Below are 24,374 nucleotides of genomic sequence, written 5' to 3' on the forward strand. Positions count from 1 at the left end.
TACAAAACAAAGAATCTTTAAACCCACCTATATCCTGTGATGCCCCACTTTGAGATGTCCTGCCTTTTCGGGCCAAACCAATGTACACCTTCCAGGTATTGATTTATGACTTTATGTGTAATTCCCGTCTCCCTGGAAGGTACAAAGCCAAACTGTAACCCAGCCATGGCGGGACCGCTGCTCAAGGCCTCTTGGACGTGGCTCTCTGGGCCATGGTCCCACATATTCAGCTCAGAATAAACCTCTTTAAATTATTTCACAGAGTTTGGGTTGTTTTCCACTGACATATTATTAGTTGAGGAAAATGAGGCACAGAGAGATTAGGTCACTCACTCAAGGTCACAAACCCATCTAGTGGCAGAGAAATTGCCAACGAGGGATGCCTCCCAGAATGCCGGGGTTTTAAATAGATAACCGTTCTGGTCTGATATTAGCAAGAAAGTCACGCAGCTCAGTGGGAGGGACTTCCTAGCACATACACCCGTGTTTTTGTGATTTAGTCACCTCTTAGAAGCATGACCTTGAGTGTGGCACTTTATGGGTCTAATTTATGGCCTGCAAAATGGAGGTATAATGCCTGTTTTTCTGTGGCTGGGCAACAAATTACATACAGTGCCTAGCGCAGGACAGGGATTGAGTATTATTATAGTTCCCATTTTCATTCCTGTCCCCTAGACGGTCACTGCAGGTCTGCGTTTCTGCAATGCAGGGCCTTTCTGGTCTCTTGTCTTTGGTTCATAACAGCCACAATTTATTGGGTACTTAGTATATGCCATCTGTGCTAAGAGTTTTTTATATAATGTCTCTTTAACCCTCTCAACCCTACAAAAGAGGTGCTATTATTGCTCAGTTTTCTACAGATAAGGAAACTAAGGCTGACAGAGGTGCAATGATTTGCACCCAACCTCCCGGTGCCTGTAAGAGACAGAGTCAGAAGTGAGATTCCCAGCCACTGCCGCGGGGCTACTTCCTTGTGCTGTGAAGTTTGGACTTGTGGGCTAGGTAGAGCCCTGAAGTCTTATGGCCAAGTTTTCTGGGGGAAAGTTAGAGAACAGCAGAAGTTGCTCTATCTGCATCAAGCACGCAAGGAGAATACAGCAGATGCATCATTGTTGCCACAGGAAATACCATGCAAGATTACCCTAACTACTGTGATATAGAACAAGGGCTCTGCTATGCCTGAATCTCTCCCTTGGGAAAAATGGTGTTTGGGGGCACACTTAACTCTTTCAGGATACAAGGATACCACTTAGCGCATGACTAAGGCAACGCTTTACCCCAAGATAGTAATCTTCAAACATTGTTGTTCTAGGTTAATCTAGAAAAGAATTGAGTGCAACCTCGGTAGCACCCAGGACCTCCCATGTTTTTAAAATGGACGTAAAATTTTAAAAAAATCATCGGTTGCAGAGTACATCATTTCCAGTGTATCGAAGTATAAAAACTTAAACAAAATTATCACATCACTTTTTAAAATGTATCCAATAACATTGAAATACTTATCTGATACCCAACATCATCCATTTAAAAATAACATGAATAAGCGCTTCAGAGGAATTTGGAGATTTTGCATTGTCTTCTTTTCTTAGAACTGGTATTTCTATTCCCTTTCTCTGTATAATTTTATCTTAATGTAATGTTTTCTTATGCTTGAAAGTATCACATTCATCGCCCTATCCTAATTCTCTGTGACAGAGCATGTAAGTTTTAAATTATTGTTTTTAATTTTCTGAGATGAGAAGGCTCTAAGTACTAAAATTTTTTCTCCTGTACTGAGTTATTATAATTATGTTATAATTATAATTTTATTCTATTATAATAATGTAATTATTAATATTTATTATCTATAGTTATTATTATAATTTATTATTAGTAGTAATACGCAATAGACCAAAAGAAAATTTAATTAATTTTGATAAGTCATGGTTAAACACAAGTTAATTTTTAATGGGAATATATCCCTTAATGAGTGGTATGGAATGTTTCCCAAATATTTTGCATATTCCTGAAAGATTACTTGTTACTAAAGTAAGATAACATTCAGCACCAATTCTATTCCTGTGTCTCATTTTTACCGAATGGAAATGAATATGAAAAGTTTTGTTCACGTCAAAAGTTTTGAGGAACTGAAGGAGATTTGTTATAACAATAAATTAATGCCTATTTATTTATATTTATTTAGAGACAGGGTCTCTGTCGCCCGGGGTAGACTGCAGTGGCCTCATCACAGCTTACTGCAACCTCAAACTCCTGGGCTCAAGTGATCCTCCTGCCTCAGCCTCCCCGAGTAGCTGGGACTACAGGCATGCGCCACCATGCCCAGCTAATTTCTTTCTACTTTTAGTAGAGATGGAGTCTCGCTCTTGCTCAGGCTGGTCTGAAACTCCTGGCCTCAAGCGATCCTCCTACCTCAGTCTCCCAGAGTGCTAGGATTATAGGCATGAGCCACCGCGCCCAGCGACCACCTGATTTTTTTAAAGTTATATGCCAAAGAGCCCTCAGCTATCGCTTACGGAAAATTATTTTTAGTGATCTAATTTGCTGACAGCTTGATTAGGTTCTCCTTCAATTCCGTTGAAAAGCATAATAAAAAATAATAATATTGGAAACTAAATGACTTGCAAAAGGATTTTTTTTTTTTTTTGAGACAGAGTCTCACTCTGTTGCCCGGGCTAGAGTGCCGTGGAGTCAGCCTAGCTCACAGCAACCTCAAACTCCTGGACTCAAGTGATCCTCCTGCCTCAGCCTCCGGAGTAGCTGGGACTACAGGCATGTGCCACCATGCCCGGCTAATTTTTTCTATATATATTTTTAGTTGTCCATATAATTTCTTTCTATTTTTAGTAGAGATGGGGTCTTGCTCTTGCTTAGGCTGGTCTCAAACTCCTGAGCTCAAGCAATCCACCCGCCTTGCCTCCCAGAGTGCTAGGATTATAGGCATGAGTCACCGCACCCAGCCACAAAAGGATTTATGTATCATTGGTGTCCCTTTTGAGGCTCTCTGGACAGTTTACATCGAAAAGCAATGTGCTTTGAGGTGCCTTGGCAAGCTTGGCATAGTGAGAGGTGGGGCAGGGAGCAGGGAAGACCCCTAACTTGTTCTCAGGAAAGAGTTTGTAGGGACGTTGAGAACTTGGAAACTAATTCCTTTAAAATGATTCATGTCTGCTTCCTTGGAACGCCTCTGTGTATTTTTCCTGTAAGCAAACCGCTGCCCTAGGACGTGCCAGGAGGAATGCTTTTGGGGTCAGACAAAACTGAGGCCATTCCTTCCACTCTCTGGGCCTCAGTTGCCTTATCTGTAAAATGGGTCTCATGATAGCACCATGTTGTAGGTAAGATGTGTGTAGTAAGGATTTATAGCGTGGTGTCTGGCACTTAGTGAGCAAAGAGCACAGTGACGAGGCTGCAGTTAGCCTGCCTGGGTTTAAGACCTAGCTCTACCCTCTCCTTTCAGGGATACTGAGTAGGCTTCTTAACCTTTCTGAGCCTCAGCGCCCCACATGTCCAATGGGTGTGATCATTCAAAGCCTGTCTGCTGGGAATCTGAGAATTAGCAATGGAACAACGACTCTGCCCGGCACACAGGGAGTGCTCCATGAGCTGTTTCTCCTACTAGTGTTATAGCTCCCACCCCAGCCTCCTGTCTGCCTGTTTTTCATACCTTCCAAGCTCTACTTTGCAACCCTTGATATTCGCTTAGCATTAGGGCAAGACATTTCTTTGGTATGATGAGAAACTGGTAAAAGACTCTTTTCCGTGAACGTTGGCTCAGTATTATTATTTAGGGTGCGACATCAGAGATTCGGTTTGTGGTTTCCTTTCTCTGCGGTGCTCCATGCCTCTGTCTAACGGCAACTGTCTTTCCACCCACAGGTGGTCTTTGTAGGCATGATGTCCAGCTCCACGCTCTGGGGAAACATCTCAGACCAGTACGGCAGGAAAACAGTAAGACAACCTCTTCCGAGCGCGTGTCCTCTGTGTTCTGTCTGTGATATAAACGTGGCACCGGGGACGCCCAATGAGGAGCTATGTTCAAGTGCAGTGAGAAGACATCGTGCTTAGGCTGCTGTGGACTCTTTTCAAATCACATGTTCCTAGCGGGGCCCAAGCATGTGTATTTCAGAATCTGGGTGACACTCCTGGTGCCTAATTCGTTTCCCCTAGACATTAACCATTTCCTTACTGCCCCTGGCTGGGGCAGTCAAGGATGGTAGATAAAGACATTGGGTCTCTTGCCTTAAAGTGGGTCATTTCTCAATCCCGGCAGGACTCAGCTCTGGTGCCCACTGTAGGAACCTGTTCGTGAGGGACACTCTGAATTATCTGCCTGCCTGGCCCAGTCTCACCAGTCTCCTCCTCTACTGGGATCACTGCCTCAATAAACTATTTTTGCACTGGGATCTTTACCTTAGGGACTGCTTTGGGGGGAGCCCAGACATGACATGAAATGCATTTGCAATCCAAAAGGAAGAAGGGAACTTACAGGTCTGAGCCCTGAAGGCAGGTGGACCTGGGTTCTGTCCCAACTTTGCCACTACAGGCTGTGTGATCTTGGGCAAGTGAATGGATCTCTCTGAGCATCAGTTTCCTCAGGTATATCAAGAGGAAAATAACAGAAGCTACACTGGAGGGTTAATTGAGGGGATGAGTGTGAGTCTCTTTGTACAATGCCAGGCACATGGTAGGCACAGGACACGTGTGAGCTGGAACTCCTAACTTCTAACGAGTTCCCAGGCAACTTCTAACACTGTCCCAGGAAATGCTGACGCTGCTAGTCTGGGGACCACGCTTTCAAAACTATTGGCTTAGGCTAATGAGAATCTACCCCTGGGGTTGGGAATGGGCTACCCAGACAGACTTAGAATTCTGTTAGGAAGGAAGAAGTGAAATATGGATGTTGGGTCAGTAACAGGCAATCTCCACAGCGCAAGCCCTTCCACGCCTGATTCCTGCATTCGCTCATCCGGCCCCCTTAACACCCATTGAAGTAGGTACTATTATCACCCTGACTTTATAGAAGAGGAAACTGAGGCACAGAGAGTGGGCACCTTGCCCAAGGCCACACGGTTTGTATGTTCTTTCTAAGTCTAGATCTTTATCTTAACCGTGATGCTAGTGGCTCGACTCTGTAGGTGCTCAGTAAATATATATTGGGTCAATGAAGGAATGAATGTTTGAACAGGGCTATGCAGGAAGTAGGCTCCAGCTGCATCCTCTCTTACTGCCACTGGGCAGGAAACACTGGGCCAGCAGGCACTAGGAGACAGTGATCAGTGAAACTGCCTAGAAGTGGCCATGGCAGGGCCAGAGACAGCAGCCTGGGAAACTAAGCACATCCATCAGCACCCAGAGGGTCATCTTGGGTGACAGGAATGGAAAGGGCAGTTGGAAAGGCCTCTCGGGGCCTCCCCACAGAGAATAAAGTGGTTTCTTCTCCCCGTTAACCTAAGAGGGGATGAGTCTGGTCTTCAGCCACCAGCTGCCTAGGTCCTGTCCCCATGCACCCTCCCACCCTCTTCCTGGTTCTAGAGGGTGTGAGTGACGGCTTTGGAGATTTTCTGGTTGGAAGAATGAAGAAGAGTTTGAGGCCAGGAGAGAGAAAAGAAGGAAGAAAGGAAGGAAGGGAGGGAGGGAAGAAAAGGAAGCACCTCTTAAAATATAACAGGGCCATTTATTTGGTGGAACTGAGGAGTTAAAAGAACAATAAAACTGTGGCTCTCTGAGGCTGGACTTAATGTTAATCTTCAGGCCTTTAAAAGAATCAAAGGGGGCCAGGCGCGGTGGCTCACGCCTGTCATCCTAGCACTCTGGGAGGCCAAGGCAGGAGGATTCCTGGAGGTCAGGAGTTCGAGGCCAGCCTGAGCAGGAGTGAGACCCCATCTGTGTTAAAAATAGAAAAAATTAGCCAGGTGTCATGGGGCACGCCTGTCGTACCAGCTATTTGAGAGGTTGAAGCAGGAGGATCGCTTGAGCCCAGGAGTTTGAGGTTACTGTGAGCTAAGATGTCACCACTGCACTCTACCTGGGGGGACAGAGAGAGACTCTGTCTAAATAACAATAATGATAAAGTGTCATTGTGAAAAGCCCAGATTCTGAGGCCAGACTACTTAGGTTCAAATGCCGGCTCTTCTGCCCTATGACCTTGGGCAAGCTCCTCAACCTCGCTGTGCCTCAGTTTTCTCATCCGTAAATGGGATAACAATAGTCTCCCCCATAAAACTGTTATGAGGAGTAAGTGGCCCTCATACATAAAGCCCTTGGCACAGGGGAAGAGTTTCATAACTGTCCATTATTATTCGTATCATGTGCCAGGTGTGGTGCCCATAAATGGCAATGCCAGCATGGAAATGCAGGCGTGTCTGGCTCCAGAGTCCACGTCCTCAACCTGAGAGACCTAACTCAACTGTCCCCTAGAATTCAGGCGATCCGTTGGACATTCGTCCATCCCAATTAGAAGCAGCTTGGAGGGGCTGCCCATAGAGAGTCCCACCAGTTCTTCCAACCAGTGTGGAAAATTCCACACCCAGCGTGAAACTGGCATGACCAGAGGGACAGGAGAGAAAGCGTCCCCGGATGGCAGAGCTTCCTCCTCCCCAGCACGGAATTCTGGCCCAACCTCAGGGCGGACGGATCAGACTCTAATTATAAAGTTTCCCCAGGCTCCTGCAGGAACGCTGGCAAGCCTTGGCAACTGCAGAGAATCAACGTGATCTGCGATGTCACAGCTGGGAGGTTTCCGTGAGGGTGGCCGCCACGTGATTTTGCAGGGCCATCCCCTACGGAGATAGGACTCGGTGAGCCACTTGGATTCCTCACAGAAGCCTGTGAGTTTGTGGCAGCCACAGATTAGTGAAGCAGAAACGAAAATAATAACCTCTTTCCACAGCGTTGCTATAGGATCCAGTGCAGTGATGTGACAGTCCTTTATAAAATGCAAATTAAAGTCCCATGAAGTCAGAGACTCTGGCTGTCATGTTCTCTGCTGTAGCTCAGTGCCTCGCAAACAGCAGGTGCTCAATATATACATATTGCCTGGATGAACGAATGAATGAATAATATGTATCAGTACCTCTACTGCCAGGCACACAGCAGGTGCTCAATACATACATATTGAACAAATGAATGAATGAATAATATATATCAGTACCTCTAGTGCTGGGTACACAGATATTCAAAGTATGTTTATTTAATAAAGGAATGGATAACATATATCAGTGTCTAGCATACAGCAGGTGCTCAATGCATGCTTACTGAATGAATAATTGAGCAAATGAATGGATGCGTAATGTCTATGCATCTATCCCTGGAGGCTGGCACACAGGGGATTCTCGATACATAAAGGAAGAAAGGAAGGCAGGGAGGGAGGAAAGAAGGAAGGAAGGAAGGAAGGAAGGAAGGAAGGAAGGAAGGAAGGAAGGAAGAAGAGGCTGTCACTCTATAAAGGGCAGGACAAATGTCAGGCAGAATAACAACTCTAGTTAACGAGAAGCCCAAAGGCCCATGAGAGTCCCAGAGAAGCTCTTGCTGGCAGCTCCCCTGCCTTTGTAGTGGCGACGACAATACACACACATGGTTGCTGAGTCCTCACTTTCCGGGCAGCTGGAAAGCCCTGGCATCATCAGACAAATGCAGAGGCAGATGCAACCTGTTGTGCCCAAACAGGACAGGTTAGAGTGCCTGTCTTTGCTGCCTGGCAAGGGGGAATGACACGGCTCCCCAGCAGCACTGGAGGGAAGGGTGGCCCCAGGCACTGGGCTCAGAGCCCCCTTCTTTCCTCTCCTCTTCTGCTCTGTTTTTCTTCTTCCCTTTTATTTACTCTGCTGCTAATCACATCTTGTGTTTGATTCAAGACTCCTTGGATGCCAAGGAAGAAAATCTCTACTAAATTAGCTTAAGCCAAAAGAAAGGAATTACGTATCTGCATGGCAGGTACCAATTTCACAGTCATGGGGTTAGGGGTGCAGAAATGTTGCTTTTTTATTACTGCTTCCTAGACTTCAGTAATTCCTACTCCACCTATTCTCTTAGGTACTTAATATCTTTGTGTATATTAATTTGCTTTTTAAAAGTAAGTTAAAAGCATTTTTCTTGGAAAAGGAAACTTGATAAAGTCTTAAATGTAAGATCAGGAAGAATTGCCATAAGTAGGAAATGTCTACAAAAGTAAGTAAATGCAATGCAAACAAAACAATATTATAAAATTCTAGCTGGTTAGGGTTGTGCCACTGCCTTGTCTGTTAAAAAAAGAGATGAGTAGGTGTTTTTAAAAGGCTTTTGGTTTTGTTTTGAGACAGGGTCTTGCTCTGTCATGCCCAGGCTGGCATGCAGTGGCATGATCATAGCTCACTGTAGCCTTGAACTCCTGGGCTCAAGCAATCCTCCTGCCTCAGCCTCTGGAGTAGCTGGGACTACAGGCGTGCGCCACTGTGCTGGGCTAATTTTTTTTTTTTTTTTTAGAGACGGGGTCTCACCACATTGCCCAAGCTGGTCTCAAACTCAAGTAAAAAGTGCATGTAATTTACCATACTATTTTTATATCACAATCAACACCAAACATATGATGAAGTAGAATGCAAATTTTACGTGAATTTTAAACTTGCAGCGGTGAGGTCTGGGGCAGGTCTCTCTGCAACACCCCTCCAAGGTTGGTAACTCCAAGGTTGAGTTCACCCTCCTGCCCCCCCTGGGGACACTTCAGCGGGAAAGTGTGACACATATTGATTTTAGCTTTAAAACTTTAAACTGAATTAAAAGAGACTAGAGAAGAAATTTGGAGGTCTACCAGATGATTTCAAGTCTTTTGGAAAATGATTTCAGATGGTAGAGAGAATATTTTAAATAGTTTTGCTTCTCTTGCAAGAAAGGTATTTCTTTTTCATTTCAGTCTTAATTCTTATGATTAAGCCACGAGGTGCTAGTCTTTCTTTCACATCTTTTTTAGGCTAGGTGTGGTGGCTCACACCTGTAATCCCAGCACTCTGGGAGGCTGAGGTGAGAGGATCACTTGAGCCCAGGAGTTTATGTACAGCCTGGGCAACATAGCAAGACCCCATCTCTAAAAAAAAAAAAGTGACAAATTTTAATAATTCCTTCCTAATTATCAGAAATAAATTTCAAAGATAACCTCATCCCTCTCATACTTTAAAAAAGAAATCAGTTCTAATGCCCTATGATATAAGAGTGAAAAATAAAAACAGGTCATTCATAAGATTTATTTTCAATATGCAAATGTTCACATACAACTCTGCCTAGATGATAAGAGGAAGTAGGCAAGATACGTTACCAATGTTTCCATTTAACTGCATACTGTCAATGCTTTTTCTTTATAGTTGACATTTCAAAATAAGGTGTAGATCAGTCTATCCCTAGATAAGCCTTGTAAAATGCGGACAGATAAATTATCCCATCAACGACTCAAATACCAGAGGTGGCATTGCCATTGGCAACATGGTTTCCTGAAACGAACGATTTTGTAAAGTTCCCGGTAAAACAAAGTAAATCTTGCTTTGATTTTACCTGCATCTGTGTATATTCAGAGCATGCCCCCCCAATCCTGTTTCTATGTAAAAACAGAGAATGTCTAGGTACAGATCATCATAGAGTTCTCAGCTGCATGACAGCTGGCGGGACATCTGAGCTGGCGTGGGACGCAAGACAAGTCTACAAGTGTCTCCCGCAGTGTGGAAGATCTCACATCTCTGGGCCCGGATTGGCATTAAATGCCAATCACTGGGACAACCAAGAATGCCCCGTGATTTTCCCACACCCCTCCTAGGGGTTGGCACTACCCAGGCGGAGAACCTCTGGCATCCCCTTGGCTGCGTGGGTGCCCGCGTAGCTTTGGATGTGGGGCGGGGGCCGTGCCCCCTGGAGGGGCTGAGAAGCCCTAATGGTTCGGTGTCGTCCTTCTCCGCAGGGGCTGAAGATCAGCGTGCTCTGGACTCTGTACTACGGCATCCTTAGCGCTTTTGCGCCTGTGTATAGCTGGATCCTGGTGCTCCGCGGCCTGGTGGGCTTCGGGATTGGAGGAGTGCCCCAGTCGTAAGTAAATACCCAGCTCTGGCCATCCACGGCCAGGCAGCCACTCTCAGCCGTGTCTGTTCATGGCCTCGGGGGAGAGCAAAGATGGCTACGCCACAGCGCCTGGCACCCAGGAGCTATGGTGTCGCAGGAGGGTAGCGTCATAGCAGCATCGTAATGACTAACAACAACGAACGCCACCACCGCTGCAATGGCCGCAAGGTGGCAAAAGTGAAATAACAGTAAAAATAATAGATCTAGCATTGATCGCTTAGAACAGTAAATGACAACATCTGTAAAGTGCCCAGGACGATGCCTGGCTGAGCGCGCCATGCATATGAGCAAACATCTGATCTACTGAAGGCTTTGGTAAGAAGCTCACGTGTCACCGTGGTGGGCGAGGGGCGCAGGGTGTGACTGTAGAAAGAACAGGGAGGGGAGGAGACGTGACCATGTGGATGTGACACACGAGCAAATCCGCAGGCTCCTCCTGCCACTTGGAGGCTGGAAGGACAGTGAGTGGCCCTCAGTTCCCCTCAGTCCTTCCCTCCCTTGTTCACGGTGGATCCCGCCAGGGCTCTGCACAGCGGCGTTGCACGTGGGTGGGCTGGAGTCCGGGATGGGCTCGGAAACCACTGGGTCTTGAAGCAGAGGCCATTAACAGAGCCACAGCCATAAATCTGTGCTGGCAGGAGCTTGTGGACAATGTGTTCCACTTCTGGCCCGGCCCCAGGAATTTCTGCAGACTCGGCCACTGCCCCATTCAGGAGCCATTCATTGACGAGGGCACAGTGTCCCCTGAGTGGCTGGAAGGAATGTACTCGCAGAAGAGCAAATCAGGGATACTCAGGTGGATGCCCCTGAAGTAGCTTCCAAACAGTCTCCTGGATTTTCTTCCCCTGTGAGGAGAGAGAAAGGAACTAAATGTGCAAGATGGTAAAATGAGAAGTACCATTTGCTATTTCTTCTTACGAATGTCCTGGACATGACATAGAAGGGACAAGAAATAGAATGCATCTTTAACAGTGCAGGAAAGCAAGGAAAGGGTGCCACTGGCGGACCAGAAATTTCAGGGAACCTCTGGAAGCTTACAAGCAGATGGGGTTGCAATGGCAGAGCAACTAGAGCGAGAAAATCGTATCCAACAATAGCAAAGGGAGGGAGATTCTTCCCCTTGGACCTGGGAGAAACGCCCTTCCCAGGGTCTGCAAGTACTGGGAGAGGGGATAGGACACCAGGGAATAAAATAAAGGACCCAGCGTCTAGGAGGACCTGTCCTCTTGCCTGTTACTGTGAGGGTCCCCAGCCCTCAATTGCCATGCTGTCCCACTGAGTTGTTCATTTATTGAATGCTATCGTAGCCCCACTGTTTGTTTGAGCTATTGCTACATTCCCGGCACTAGGCCAAGTGCTTTACGTAGATTACCATTTAAAAACCCACAAAACCTTGGGAGACGTATATAAAATTATCACCTCCATTTTACAGGTGAGAAAACTGGGGCTTTAAAGAAGCTAAGTAACACGCCCACGGTCGTACAGCTAGTGAATGGCAGAGCCGAGATTTAAGCATCACAGGATGGCTGCCGCTTGTAATCCCAGCACTTTGGGAGGCCAAGGCAGGAGGATTGCTTGAGGCCAGGAGTTTGAGACCAGCTTGGGCAATATAACGAGACCTCATCTCTACAAAAAAAATTAAAAAGTGAGCTGGGCATGGTGGTATGAGCCTATAGTCCCAGCCACTTGGCAGGCTGACGGGGAGGACCAATGGGGCCCAGGAGTTCGAGGCTGCAGTGAGCTATGATTGCAACACTGCACTCCAGCCTGGACAACAGAGCAAGACCCCATCTCTAAATAATTTAAAAATAATAATAATTTGACCCTCTAAACCTATTCTCTTAACTACTTCACTAAATAGCTCTTTTATCTTTGAGAAGGGCAAATAAAAACTATAAACAAAATTACAGAACTATTTAGCCATCCAAGAAAACCACAGGCTTCCCACCACTATAACTCTACCCATTTACATAAAAATGATTATGTTTTAATTGTACACTGTTCTTATGTAGTAATAAAAATGGCTCCCCCAAGTTCATTATTTGCAACATTTCATTGAAGATATTTTCATGTAATGAGATGTAATTCAGAGCTCCCATTAATTTAGAATAGCTTTATCCAATTGCAGCACCTCGTAAAACCAGATGAATTAAAATTTTGCTGCATGATTTTTAAAAGCTCAACAACCAGAAGTCCTTATAACATACTCTGAATTTTTAGTGTAAATACCAATTATTTTATGAATAAGGAACTCATTCCTCGGCTCTGATCTGTGCTTTTTCTTCTCTTCCCCTCTTTTTTCTTTCTTTTCTTCCTTCCCCCAGTTGGGGGTGGGGAACCTGCAGCCTTGGGGCCACATGTGGCCTTCTGGATCCTTGCGTGTGGCCATTTAATGGAATCCAAACTTCACAGAACAAATCCCTTCCGTCAAGGGGCCGCATGTGGCTTTGAGACCGCAGGTTCCCCACCCCAACTGGGCACTACGCTAAGTGTTCTCCGACTATCTCATCTGGCCCATTGAACAACCTGATTGTCCCCATTTCACAGATGAGAAAACTGAGACTCAGAGCTCATAAGTGACTTGCTTAAGGTCAGATAGTTATTAAGTGGAGTGTAGGGTTAGCTTTTGCTTTGTAACAGACCATCCTCGTGCTCATGGCTTAAAACAACAATTTATTTAACTCACGACGCTGCAGTTGGGCAGTTTGGTGGTTCTCGTGGTCTTGGCAGGGTTTGCCCACGTGTCTGCAGTCAGCTGAATTAGATAGGGGCTGGCGAGTCCGGCATGGCCACGACTGACTCATCTATGCTCCACGTGTCTCTCATCCTCCGAGACGCCACCTGGTCACACGGCACCTGGGCACGGGTCTAAGACAGCCGGCAGAAGCTGCAAAGCTTCCTGAGGTCTCAGCTTGGAACTGGCATGTCACTTCTGCTACGTTCTGGCGGTCAAAGCTGGTCCCAAGGCCAGCCCAAGTTCAAGGGGACATGGCGGGGGGAATAGACCGTTTATGGAATGAGCTACAAAGTCACACAGCAAAGGAGCAGGAATACAGGGAGAGAAGCATTGGGGCAACCTTTGGAAGCCAGTCGCACCTGGGTTCAAACCCAGGTGTGGCTGATGCCAAAGGCACTCGCTGTGTTGAACAATCACTTTGAAAGTGTTCTGAGCACGAGCGCGTAGAGTCGGAAGGTCCTGCTAAATCGTTCCTGTGCCCTGGGTCCCCGGTATTGACTTGGAGATGACTCTGGGGATGTAGAGCTGGTTGTTCGCAGCAGGTTTTTATTCCCTTTAAGGAGGGAAAGAGGAATCACATGTAGGTTGCCAAATATTACACTTTGTCTATGGAAGAGCAACAGGCAGGAAGAGACTTTCATTCAAGCAAGGGAGTTAAATAGCATTTTATTTTTATCCTTGCAAACAATATATTTTTGTTCTAGAAAATTTAGAAAACGCAAAGAAGCATCAAAAAATGATAATCACCTCTCATTACACACATATCTCCTCTCTAAAATACGTAAGATACAGGTTGGTCCTGGGGCCAGTGGATTTTTATTTCCAGCAGAGGGCGCTGTGCACTCCGGCAGGACATTTGTGTAAGTAGCTGCGGTCACTAATAGCCTACTTGTGTTGTGGCTGCTCTTAAAGAGCAATACCCCAGGTAGCCAGCTCCCCTGGTCTACACTGAAACCTGCTTTGGAATGTCCTTTGGGTCGGTGTCCACAATGAGCTTGCCCACAAACCCATCCCTGACACTGCTGTTTCCCCCAAAGACCGAGTGGAAATGCCAGACTGAGATCATGGGTCATTGCTTTCCACGCACGTGATCCAAATGACCAATCTCTAATTGCCCAGAGCTGCAAATGCGATTATTTGTGGTGGGGATTTATTTAATGCCAGAATCAGCTGCTTCTTGGCATGGGTCATTTCATTGCTCACTCTTTTATTTTTTCAGTCTGATTGTAATCATTGCCATACGTTGGGTGAAGATCAAGCAGCTCGTTTTCATAATGAACTGCTACAAATAATGGCCAAATGCGGAGTGCAAGGATTATAGGAAAAGATGTTTCTTGTAGCATAGGTCGCAAAACAAGAAATTGGAAACGACTTACGTATTAATCAACAGGTGTAGGTAAATAAATGATGATACAACTGCAATGAGAAAGGCTGTGCAGCTGTTAAAAATAATGCAGTAGCTCCACCTGCATTAATATGGAAAGGTTTCCCAGTGGTCTTATTGAAAGCAGATCCTAACGCAAAGAGTCAGGAGCAAGTCGTTTACTCTGGGGGACTCAGTCACACGTACTCCAGATTGTCCCACTTAAGGGATGAGGGAACTGTCAGTGCAGGGGCTGCTGCTCCTGGGAAGTTTAAATTCTTTGCCACTGCTCATCTGCCACCACGAAGGTTGGCAAAGCCAGCTCGAGTGACTGGAGAAAGTCCTCAGGAAAGGGTTGCGGGTGCAGGCGGTTGGAAGTTGGGCTGGCATGCATGGGAGTGGTAAGAATGGGGACATTAGCATGGGTGGATCACTGGCAGTGTGCTGTGTGTGTGAAAAGGAAAGAAGGAAGGAGGGAAGGAAGAGAGAAACAAAGAAGGGAGTTAGGGAGGGAGGGAAGGAAGGGAGGAAGGGAGCATGGTGCTTAAATTTATGTATTTATTTATTTCCATAGAGAAGGGGCTGGAAGGTTGCAAAGCAAACTGCTGGTGGTGAGGGCTCTCGGGTGGAGGAATGCAAGGAGGGGAGAGGAAAGGTCACCGTATACTCTGTGAACTGGTGTATTGCCAAGTTGTTTTGCAGTGAGAATGCATTCATGTAATGCTCTCTAACTAAAAAAGACGATTAAAAGACTTCATGAAAAGGTTATAGGTTCATTATAAAAACAAATCCTTGACCTCTAAGGACAGGAATAATTTTGCCCTTAGAATATTCTATGGCACTTTTGTGTGTGTGTGTGTGTGTGTGTGTGTGTGTGTGTGGTTAGTAATTTGATTTGGTGAGGGACACTGTGACGTTAGACTAGCTGGCATTTACATTTCTTCATACTTTTCTTGTAAGAGAGTCCACCTGAACTGCTGAACCCCTAGCCTTTCTTCTGAGGCTCCTGGGAATTCTTTTTGCTTTGGACAGAGGTGCCTTTGATCGGCATCCTAAGAAGGACTTTACCTGGTGACAGAACTGTGTCTACATCCCAATGGTGTTGCTGAGGCCATTTACAAAATTAGATGCTCTGTAGAGAAGGGTGTCATGGGTTGGGGTCTATAGAAGCAGCCCAAGCCTGAGGCAGAGATTCTTGTACAAGTGATTTATGCAGAGAGCGTTCTCGAGGACGCTGTAAACGAATGCAAGATGCTAGAAAGATAAAGGGAAGAAGTCTGGCGAGGGTGTGGTTTCAGGTGAAGTCAGACTCGCTTGATCGCACAGGGAGCTGAGGAGTGTTCAGTGCTCCGTGGGGCCGGTCCCCTGATGAAGCCAGGAAGTGGGCCTTTTGTACCCATGCACCAGTCTGCAGCCCACCCTGGGGAGATGGGGTGTAACCCCCAGGTACCTCTGTGTGTGGCAGCTTGAGTTGCCTAGAAATTCAGGAAATGTAGCAATTTTCCCACCCAGCCCTGACCTTAACCCCTTTTCTGTCCCTTTGCTTCCCCAGGGTGACTCTGTATGCCGAGTTCCTTCCCATGAAAGCCCGAGCTAAATGTATTCTGCTGATTGAGGTAAGGCGGAGGGCGGCCTGGGTCTCTAGAGAGTGCTGACTCTCTGGCAGGAGGTTCTCTGACGTCTTGAGCCACAGGTCAAAGAAGAGCAAGTTGGAGAAAAATATAACGTACTTGCTATGCAAAGACTTGAATGGATCAGTGGGGTCGATTCTGACATGGTTTGTTTTGCAATGTGGGTAAATTCTGTAACTGTCAGCATTTCCTTCCTTTTTAGAGACAGGGTCTCGCTCTGTTGCCCAGGCTAGAGTGCAGGGGCATGTTCACAGCTCACTGCAGCCTTGAACGCTTGGCTTAAGTGATCCTCCCGTCTCAGCCTCCCAAGTAGTTGGGACTACAGGCGTGCCCTGATCTCTCTCTATTTCCCTCCCATCTCCTGCAGGGCTTCCTACCTGGTAGGGAGCCGGAGGACAGGGAGCCTGTTGATGGAATCCACAGGAAGGTGGAACAGGACAGAGAGTGACTTGGAGAGGCAAACAGAAGACATTCAGTCACACCGGGAAGAGGCAATTCTGATAGAGGACGCTGGGGCACTGGTGGGCAAGGGAGATGGATGTCAGTAGACCAAAGCCAATGTGTCCATTTGCACAGCCACGTTCATGGCAGCAAGCAGTCTGAGGAGGGAGGATTACTAGAGGTCAGGAGTTTGGGACCAGCCTGGGCAGCATGGTGAGACCCATCTCTACAAAAAATTTTTAAAAATAATTAGCCAGGTGTGGTGACACACACTACAATGTGGCTGAACCTGGATGAACCTTGAAGACATTATAAGTGAAATAAACCAGTCACGAAAATACAAATACTGATTCCACTTATATGAGGTATCTAGAGTAGTCAAATTCATAAGACAGAAAATAGAATAGTGGTTGCCAAGGGCTGGGGGGAAGGGGAAATGGAATTGTTTAATGGAGACAGAGCTTCATGTTTGCAAGATGAAAACAGTTCTGAAGATGGATAGTTGTAATATATGCACAACATTGTGAATGTACTTAACACTACTGAACTATATACTTAAAAATGGTCAAGATGGCAAGTTTTGTTATATGTATTTTACCACAATAAAAATTGAAAATAAAAAGCACCTTACTGGACTTGGTGGCTCACACCTGTAATCCTGGCAACTTGGGAGGCTGAAGAAGGAGGATCACTTGAGGCCAGGAGTTCAAGACCAGCCTGGGCAAAATAGTGAGACCCCATCTCTTAAAAAAGTAAAAACAGTTAGCCGGGTATAGTGGCGCGTGCCTGTAGTCTTAGCTACTTGGGAGGTTGAGGTGGGAGGATTGCTTGAGCCCAGGAGTTCGAGGCTGCAGTGAGATACAGTCACAATACTGCACTCCAGCCAGCGTGACAGAGTGAGACCCTGTCTCTTAAAAAAAAACACAAAAAAACCAGTGTGTCCACTACTATATTGATATCACACGATATTCATTGTATTGCTGTCCTTAAGCTGAGCTGCTGCATTGCACAGCACAAGTGGACACACGCAAATATACACAGTGTAGATGGTGCCCTCAGGAGATGGACAACATGGTGGCCCTGGCTTAACCCTATGGACCACAGGGAAGGGGTGGCTATTCTGACCTTGCTGAGTCCAGTGAGCTCTTACCCACATCTATAACCTTGTCCACCATGATCCAGTAGATGTTCACCGGGTGGACCCTGTTACCCCCACCACTGACCCCGATTCTCCTGCACCAGGTCTTCTGGGCCATCGGGACGGTGTTCGAGGTCATCCTGGCTGTGTTCGTGATGCCCAGCCTGGGCTGGCGTTGGCTGCTCATTCTCTCAGCGGTCCCACTCCTCCTCTTCGCTGTGCTGTGTTTCGTAGGTATCTTTTAAGACATCTCAGCCTTTGCTACCTGGCACCCGGCTGAACTCTGTATTTTGGCGGGGAGGGGATGGAGAAGGAAGGACACCAAGTCACCTTCTGAGATATTTTTTCTAGATAAGAAACGAGACAAGGGAGCAAGGCCTGGGGTAGCCCCAGGGCTGGGGTGTTGGATTTCCTCCAGACAGACACTTCTGGGATGTTTTCTAGGGAGATAGCTGGGGGCGAAGGGATCCATTGGCCCCATCCTTGCAAGGCCTACACTTAAAGTGACTGTATTAGATTAGTCGGGACTCTTAAGTTGCAAGTGACAGAAACCCAATTCAAGCTGGCTTGAGTAAAAAAAGAGAAGGATAAATGCATCACAGAGGATTAAATCTGGCTTCGGGCATGGCTGGATCCAGAAGTTTAAATGGTCTCCCCATCTCAGCTTTGCATAAACCACACCCCTAGTGAGATCATGCCACACACTCTTCATTTCATGTGCACATGCATGAAACACATTGTAGCCAGTGGGGCACCTGTATGGGTGTAGACGGGGAGTTCTCATGTATGGTAAATACTACAATAATTCCTGCTAATGACAATAGGTGTTAATAATTATTGAGCTTAACTGTGTGGCAGGCTCTGTGCTAGGCTCGGAGAAGTTTAGTAATTGCACAGGGTCACACGATCAATATAATAAATGGCAGAGCCAGGATTTGAAGCCGGGTCTCTGAGTCCATGCATAGATAAGAGTGTGTGGCTGGGAGTGAGTGTTCTGTTCCACCCTAACCAGCCTTCCGTGGGTTTCCTGTCCCCCTCAGTGGCTGCCAGAGAGTGCGAGGTACGATGTGTTGTCTGGGAACCAGGAAAAGGCAATCGCCACGTTAAAGAGAATCGCGACAGAAAACGGAGCTCCCATGCCGCTGGGGAAACTCATCATCTCTAGACAGGTCAGTTCCGGGACCGGCCGACTGTGGCGTGCGTGTCTCACGTGGATGTGCGTCCAGGGGCGTGTGAGCAGGGGACGGGGCGTGCACCTGTGTGGTGAGCGCGTGTACCCAGGGTGGGGTGTGTGTGTGTGTGTGTGTGCACATGGAACAGATGGGGACACAGTAGGCAGGATCTGCAAAGGGAATTTAGCAACTCCAATCTGTATTTTTATTGTCAAGTTCTAAATACGCTACCCGGTGCATTTAGCCAGTGATTAGAGAAACGTAACATCTGCTAATGGATCCTGTAACTACTCCTGCTTTGATTGCACCTTTCAATACTGATAATCTGTGACTAGCAAATGTGACAGATCAGCAAAAGGTGTACGATAAAACCACATTGGAACGTAGATCCAGGGGGTCAAACCACACCCGCTGCAGATGTTCTTAATGGTTGGTACATCACTCTCCCGGGAATACCAGCAGGAAATCCATCACGGTGACACTCTATGAGCACCTGCACCAGGTAGGCGCTGGCATTGCACACATGGGAAGAAGGGATACAGGTGTAAGGCTGCAGCCTCTGCTCTCAAGAGTCATCCATGTGGGTTGGAGAAACATGACAAATGCCCTTAAGCAGACAACACACCCTATAGGGAAATTATCTTTTAAAATAATATTATATTTCTGGTTCTGTATCATGCAAGGAGAGCTGAATGGCATTCCAGCAGAGTGAGAGGAGGTGTCAGCATGGTCTGACAACACAGAGGCCGGGGGACATAACCCCCACATCTACTTAGGGAAGCACAGGGGCGGGGCAGGCGAGCGCCCAGCAGGAAGTGCAGGGGGCCCATTCGTTGCCTTTGGAGAGAGACCAGTCGCATGGACGGAGAAAGGACATAGCGGTTTCAAACGTGTGTCCCAAGGTGAAAGTTGCAGGGGTGGACACGCCACCTGTGGGTGTCACTTTGGAAAGGAGCTGCTCCCTGCGGCTCTCTGTGTGGTCCAGGGTGGCCAGCAGCAGGGTTCTGTTTGTCTGAGGGCAGCAGACGTGTCCCCTGGGGGCTGCAGCCAGGGGCAGCGAGGCCCCCGGGGACAGGGCTCACTTCCCCCGCGGTGGTCCAGAACGGCTCCAAGGAGGCCATGAATCCAAGACAAGCAAGAAGAGGAGAGAAAGGCTTTCCAGAATCAAATCAAGTCTCCAAATGCCAATTTTCCCTGATTATTTTGCCAAAAGATCAATGTACCAAAAACATGTTTTAAGGATTATTCTTTTTGAATACATTTAGTAAATAGTAAAATATTTTCCTATATATATAAAAATACATCTATTCATCAATATAGTCTTTCTATAAATATAGTAATGAATCTATTTTTGAATATATTAATGCTCTATTCCAAAATATATTCAATAAATACAAACTTTCTCCAATATATTCAATCGACATATTTAACGATATTGTCTTCTTATCCAACAATATATTACAAAATATTTTTATTCAAGAAGACATGGGTAGCTTGCACCCCCACGACATAGGATGTATATTTTTTAACTTTTAGCATGTTTAAATAAGTGAGCATTTCTCAAACTGCTGCTAAGAAAAATATGTTCATTAAATATATATCTAAGAAGAATATAATCACAGAGAAAAAAAATGTATATATTTTTGAAACAGAGTCTCACTCTGTCACCCCAGCTAGAGTGCAGTGGCATGATCACAGCTCACAGCAACCTTGAACTCCTGGGCTCAAGGAATCCTCCTGCCTCAGCCTCCTGAGTATCTGGGACTTCAGGTGCTGGCCACCACGCCTGGCTAATTTCTTTCTATTTTTAGTAGAAACGGGGTTTCACTCTTGCTCAGGCTGGTCTCAAACTCCTGAGCTCAAGCGATCCTCCCGCCTTGGCCTCCCAGAGTGCTAGGATTACAAGCATGAGCCACCGCACTGGCCCAAGAATATATTTTTAAAAGAGCATTGTAAAACAAAGATTTGATAAATTTGTAAATGATATAAAATTGGCAAATGAGTCACTCAGCTAATCAGTGTTTTGGGAAACTGGCCTTCGGTGAATTGGTTTTTCGGCACATTGATTGTCGTCACCTTGACCTAGAGCTGGCTTTGGGTGAGAGGGTGTGTGTGTGTGAAATGATTGGACTATGTGACACCCTTTGGTCTGGTTTTCTGCTCCCCGGGTTCAAGGGACTGCTCAAGGCCAGAGGCGGCCAGGTCTGAGGGGTCTGCCTCCCAGCTCCAAGTTTCCAGGTTGGAGGGCATGAGACAGCTCAGTTTGTGGGATCAAGCCCCTGGACATTGCTGGGTCTGGCCAACGGGGCTGGGTAGCTGAGTCCTGCAGGTTTGAGTCCTGGGTTCACAGAGCCTGTGTGTCCTGTCCCCAGAAGCATCCCTCCCAGCAGTGGTCTCAAGCCACCAGCTGGTGCCCCACACATCTGCAGGGCAGAGAATAAACACTATGTGCTTGTCTCGAAACAGGAAGACCGAGGCAAAATGAGGGACCTTTTCACGCCCCACTTTCGATGGACAACTCTGTTGCTGTGGTTTATATGGTAAGAGCTGTTTGGGGACCGCTTTGACCCCCTTCCACTCACTCTGCCCTGTTCTGGCTTTTGTTTTAATGCGGTGCATGGAGACCACTTTGATCTCAGGCAGCGTTTGCAAATTTCAGTAGTTTGAACATCACCCTCCTGATCTCTGCCATATTCGGGTTGTCATCTGTACCATTATTTTCTTAGTTTTTTTTTTTTTCTTTAACTTGACTTGCTTTTTACTCAGATAAGGATCTTTGAAGGGGAAACTTCCTATCTCTACTTCAAAGGAAAATATTTTAATTGTAGGTCATAGATAAAAGTCGCTCTTAAGGATGAATACAGTAAAAAGTAGCTAGATTGATGCTTTGCCAGGCAATGAGCTTCTATATTTAGGAGACAGAAAGACCGAGATAAAGGGGAGGTCTTAAAAATTCAATAGCACATACATGAGACTGAGATGTAATTCAAAAGAATTGAAAGGAAATTTCAAAGGGATTTTTCCCCCCACAATACGATTTCCTATTTATGCCGTATCAGTGTCTTCCTCTCTGCTCATCTTGCCTTGGGTGTCACCATGGCGTGTATTTTGGGAGCCGCTGATTTGGTCAACACGGTCATTTTTAGAACTTCCAGTTCTGATCCTGTTCAAATTTTCTTAAACAACAGCCATGGAAGGCTGGCAGTCGGGGTGGCATCTGCAGACAGTAATCACCTTCAACTGCACAGCCAATCGGATTTCAGCCATCTTTCAACTCTCTTTGGACCCATTCATGAACACGGCATTAACAGTGTACAAACTGGCCTGGCTTAAGGCTTTGTGTTCTTTTCAAACCAGTTCTCATTTTTCCTATTCACCTTTGAGCAGAGGTGCTAATTAGCAGGGAAGTGTCCCGAAGGTGGTCGATTACAGGGAAGAGGAGAAAAAAGCTTTGAGCATACACAGAACTCAGCTCCAGTTCTGCCCCCACATTTCTAAGAGCTGAATCAACTCACCAAGCATTTATTAAACACCTGATGTACAAGTGTGGAGTCCACAGGATTTTTTAAAAAGGGGTTGGGGGACAGAGTTAAGAATATGTACCTCTGAGTGTGTATAATTTTTTCAGTATTCACTACTTGAATACGGAAGCAATGAATTGGAGGCTAATTTTAGTGCCCTGGAGAAGTCACTACAATTGCTAGCACCGATTGTAACCCCAGGAAATTAATCACTGGCTTCCGATTCTGACTGGGTTCCCACGTTAACTATTCCACCGGGCAAGAATGTTCTGGCCCTGTAAACTTGACTATTCTAGCTCCTATGTCCGTCAGGAATTGATAAACTGTGTTGTTCTGCTCTGAAATTCTAAAATCCCATGTCCAAGTTGACCCACTGGACCCAGAAGCCCCGACAGATGTCAACAGGACTGTTTTTGTTTCAAATTTTGGTCCTTAACGTTTTCACCTGTTGGCAGTTGCGTAGACAGCCTTGGGGGTGCTGTGTCTCTAGAATATGATGTAGTTCTCAGTCTTTCCAAGAACACAGGACCACTTCCCTTCCATCACGTCATGATGCTGTTTACCTGCCATCGTCCTGCTCAAGGTCCCCAGTAAAGCCCCCAAAGACCCAGTGCAGCCCAAAGACTGGTCCCTGCTGCTGTAGACACAGGCTCTTCCCAAAGGGACGGGAAAAGGAAGCTTGCATTTCTCTGATCATTTCTTCACCTTTCTCACTTGCTCCTGGCAGGTTTTCCAACGCGTTTTCTTACTACGGGTTGGTCCTGCTCACCACGGAACTCTTCCAGGCGGGGGATGTCTGCAGCAGTGAGTATGGCGGTTCTCTTTGCCGGCCGACTACCTCCTCCCCCAGTGCATACAGAGTCACGCACACATTCCCCCCCGGGGCTCTGCCCTTCTGGGGCCTGGCCCTGCTTTGGCTTCCACGATGCTCTGGAAAAACCCGTGCAGTCTCGTCACCGTGGAGCTGACATTAGCAGAGCTACATTTCATGTCACGGTTTGGGCTCTGAAGTTAGCGTGGTTAAAAGATAAGCTGAAGCACATTAACATTTCAGAGAGTTTATCAGAATAGACAGCGATTCATGAAGCAGCAGAAAAGAGCTGCAGAAAGTAGGAACAAGGAGCAAAAAGAGGACGGGTTGTTTCAAAGTGACTTTCTTTATAGGGTTAAAACAGAAGGGACTTCCTTTTCAGGCCAGCTCAGGCAGGCTCCTTCATGGGGCTTGCTGTGAATCTCCTTTTTTTTTTTTTGAAAAGCAGCCCCTTTCAAAGTTCAGTTTGATTACATCACTTAGCAAAAGTGACTCCATTTTGGTTTGGCCTGGACCGCCAGGCCCTGGTGCAGGAGGCCGATTCAGAACAATGGCCTCGCATAAGCTTAAACATAGGGTACACACAGAAGCAAGACAAAAAATTGTTTAAGGCCGGGCGCGGTGGCTCACGCCTGTAATCCTAGCACTTGGAAGGCCGAGGCCGGCGGATCATTTGAGCTCAGGAGTTCAAGACCAGCCTGAGGGCGGATCATTTGAACTCAGGAGTTCGAGACCAGCCTGAGCAAGAGTGAGACCCTGTCTCTACTAAAAATAGAAAGAAATTAGCTGGACAACTAAAAATATATAGAAAAAATTAGCCGGGCATGGTGGCGCATGCCTGTAGTCCCAGCTACTCGGGAGGCTGAGGCAGAAGGATCGCTTGAGCCCAGGAGTTTGAGGTTGCTGTGAGCTAGGCTGACACCACGGCACTCTAGCCCAGGCAACAACAGAGTGAGACTCTGCCTCAAAACAAAAGAAAAAAAAATTGTTTAATTGGTTAAAGTGGAACAGTAGCCTTGACACCCCTAGTAGACGTTCATCGGTGGTTTCTGGTTGCTTTGGTTACTCTGAGTTGGGTTTCAGGTTTGCTTACATGGGAACCTAGAATTCAGGAGCCGTCTCAGCCTAATAGCCTCCCAATTAATTTTGTCGAACAGTATTTAAGGGGAAAATTGCATATAGCTTAAAATGCTCATTGCTAATCCCCTAAAGACCCCCATGTACTACGCTACTACTCAGAGTTTTATGGAAATTATCCTGCAGTGATTCTAATGTGCACATTAAGTTTGAGAACCGGGTTGGATCTCCACCCTGGCCACATAATAGAATCACCTGGGAAGCTTTTAAACAATGCCCAGGCCAATTTCACCAGTATCTCAGGGGTGGAGGGGGCTGTGGGTGAAGCCGGGGCATTAGCAACTTTCAAAAGCTCCCCCAGGTGATTCTATTGTGCAGCTGGAGGTGGCAACCACTGGACAAAGGG

General features: G+C 46.5%; 1 protein-coding gene across 1 annotated transcript in view; it reads left to right on the forward strand.

Moving 5' to 3' along the window:
- Nucleotides 1-24,374, forward strand: part of LOC123625901 (SV2 related protein) — a 49,596-nt gene that overhangs the window by 17,045 nt on the left and 8,177 nt on the right. Inside the window, exons 5-11 of the mRNA XM_045534617.1 lie at nt 3,877-3,948; nt 9,920-10,044; nt 15,730-15,793; nt 17,492-17,617; nt 18,428-18,556; nt 21,026-21,099; nt 22,808-22,884. Coding sequence (XP_045390573.1) covers nt 3,877-3,948; nt 9,920-10,044; nt 15,730-15,793; nt 17,492-17,617; nt 18,428-18,556; nt 21,026-21,099; nt 22,808-22,884 — 667 coding nt within the window. The remainder of the gene's footprint in view (nt 1-3,876; nt 3,949-9,919; nt 10,045-15,729; nt 15,794-17,491; nt 17,618-18,427; nt 18,557-21,025; nt 21,100-22,807; nt 22,885-24,374) is intronic.

The sequence above is a fragment of the Lemur catta genome, chromosome 21, assembly GCF_020740605.2.
Source record: "Lemur catta isolate mLemCat1 chromosome 21, mLemCat1.pri, whole genome shotgun sequence".
Taxonomy (NCBI): Eukaryota; Metazoa; Chordata; class Mammalia; order Primates; family Lemuridae; genus Lemur; species Lemur catta.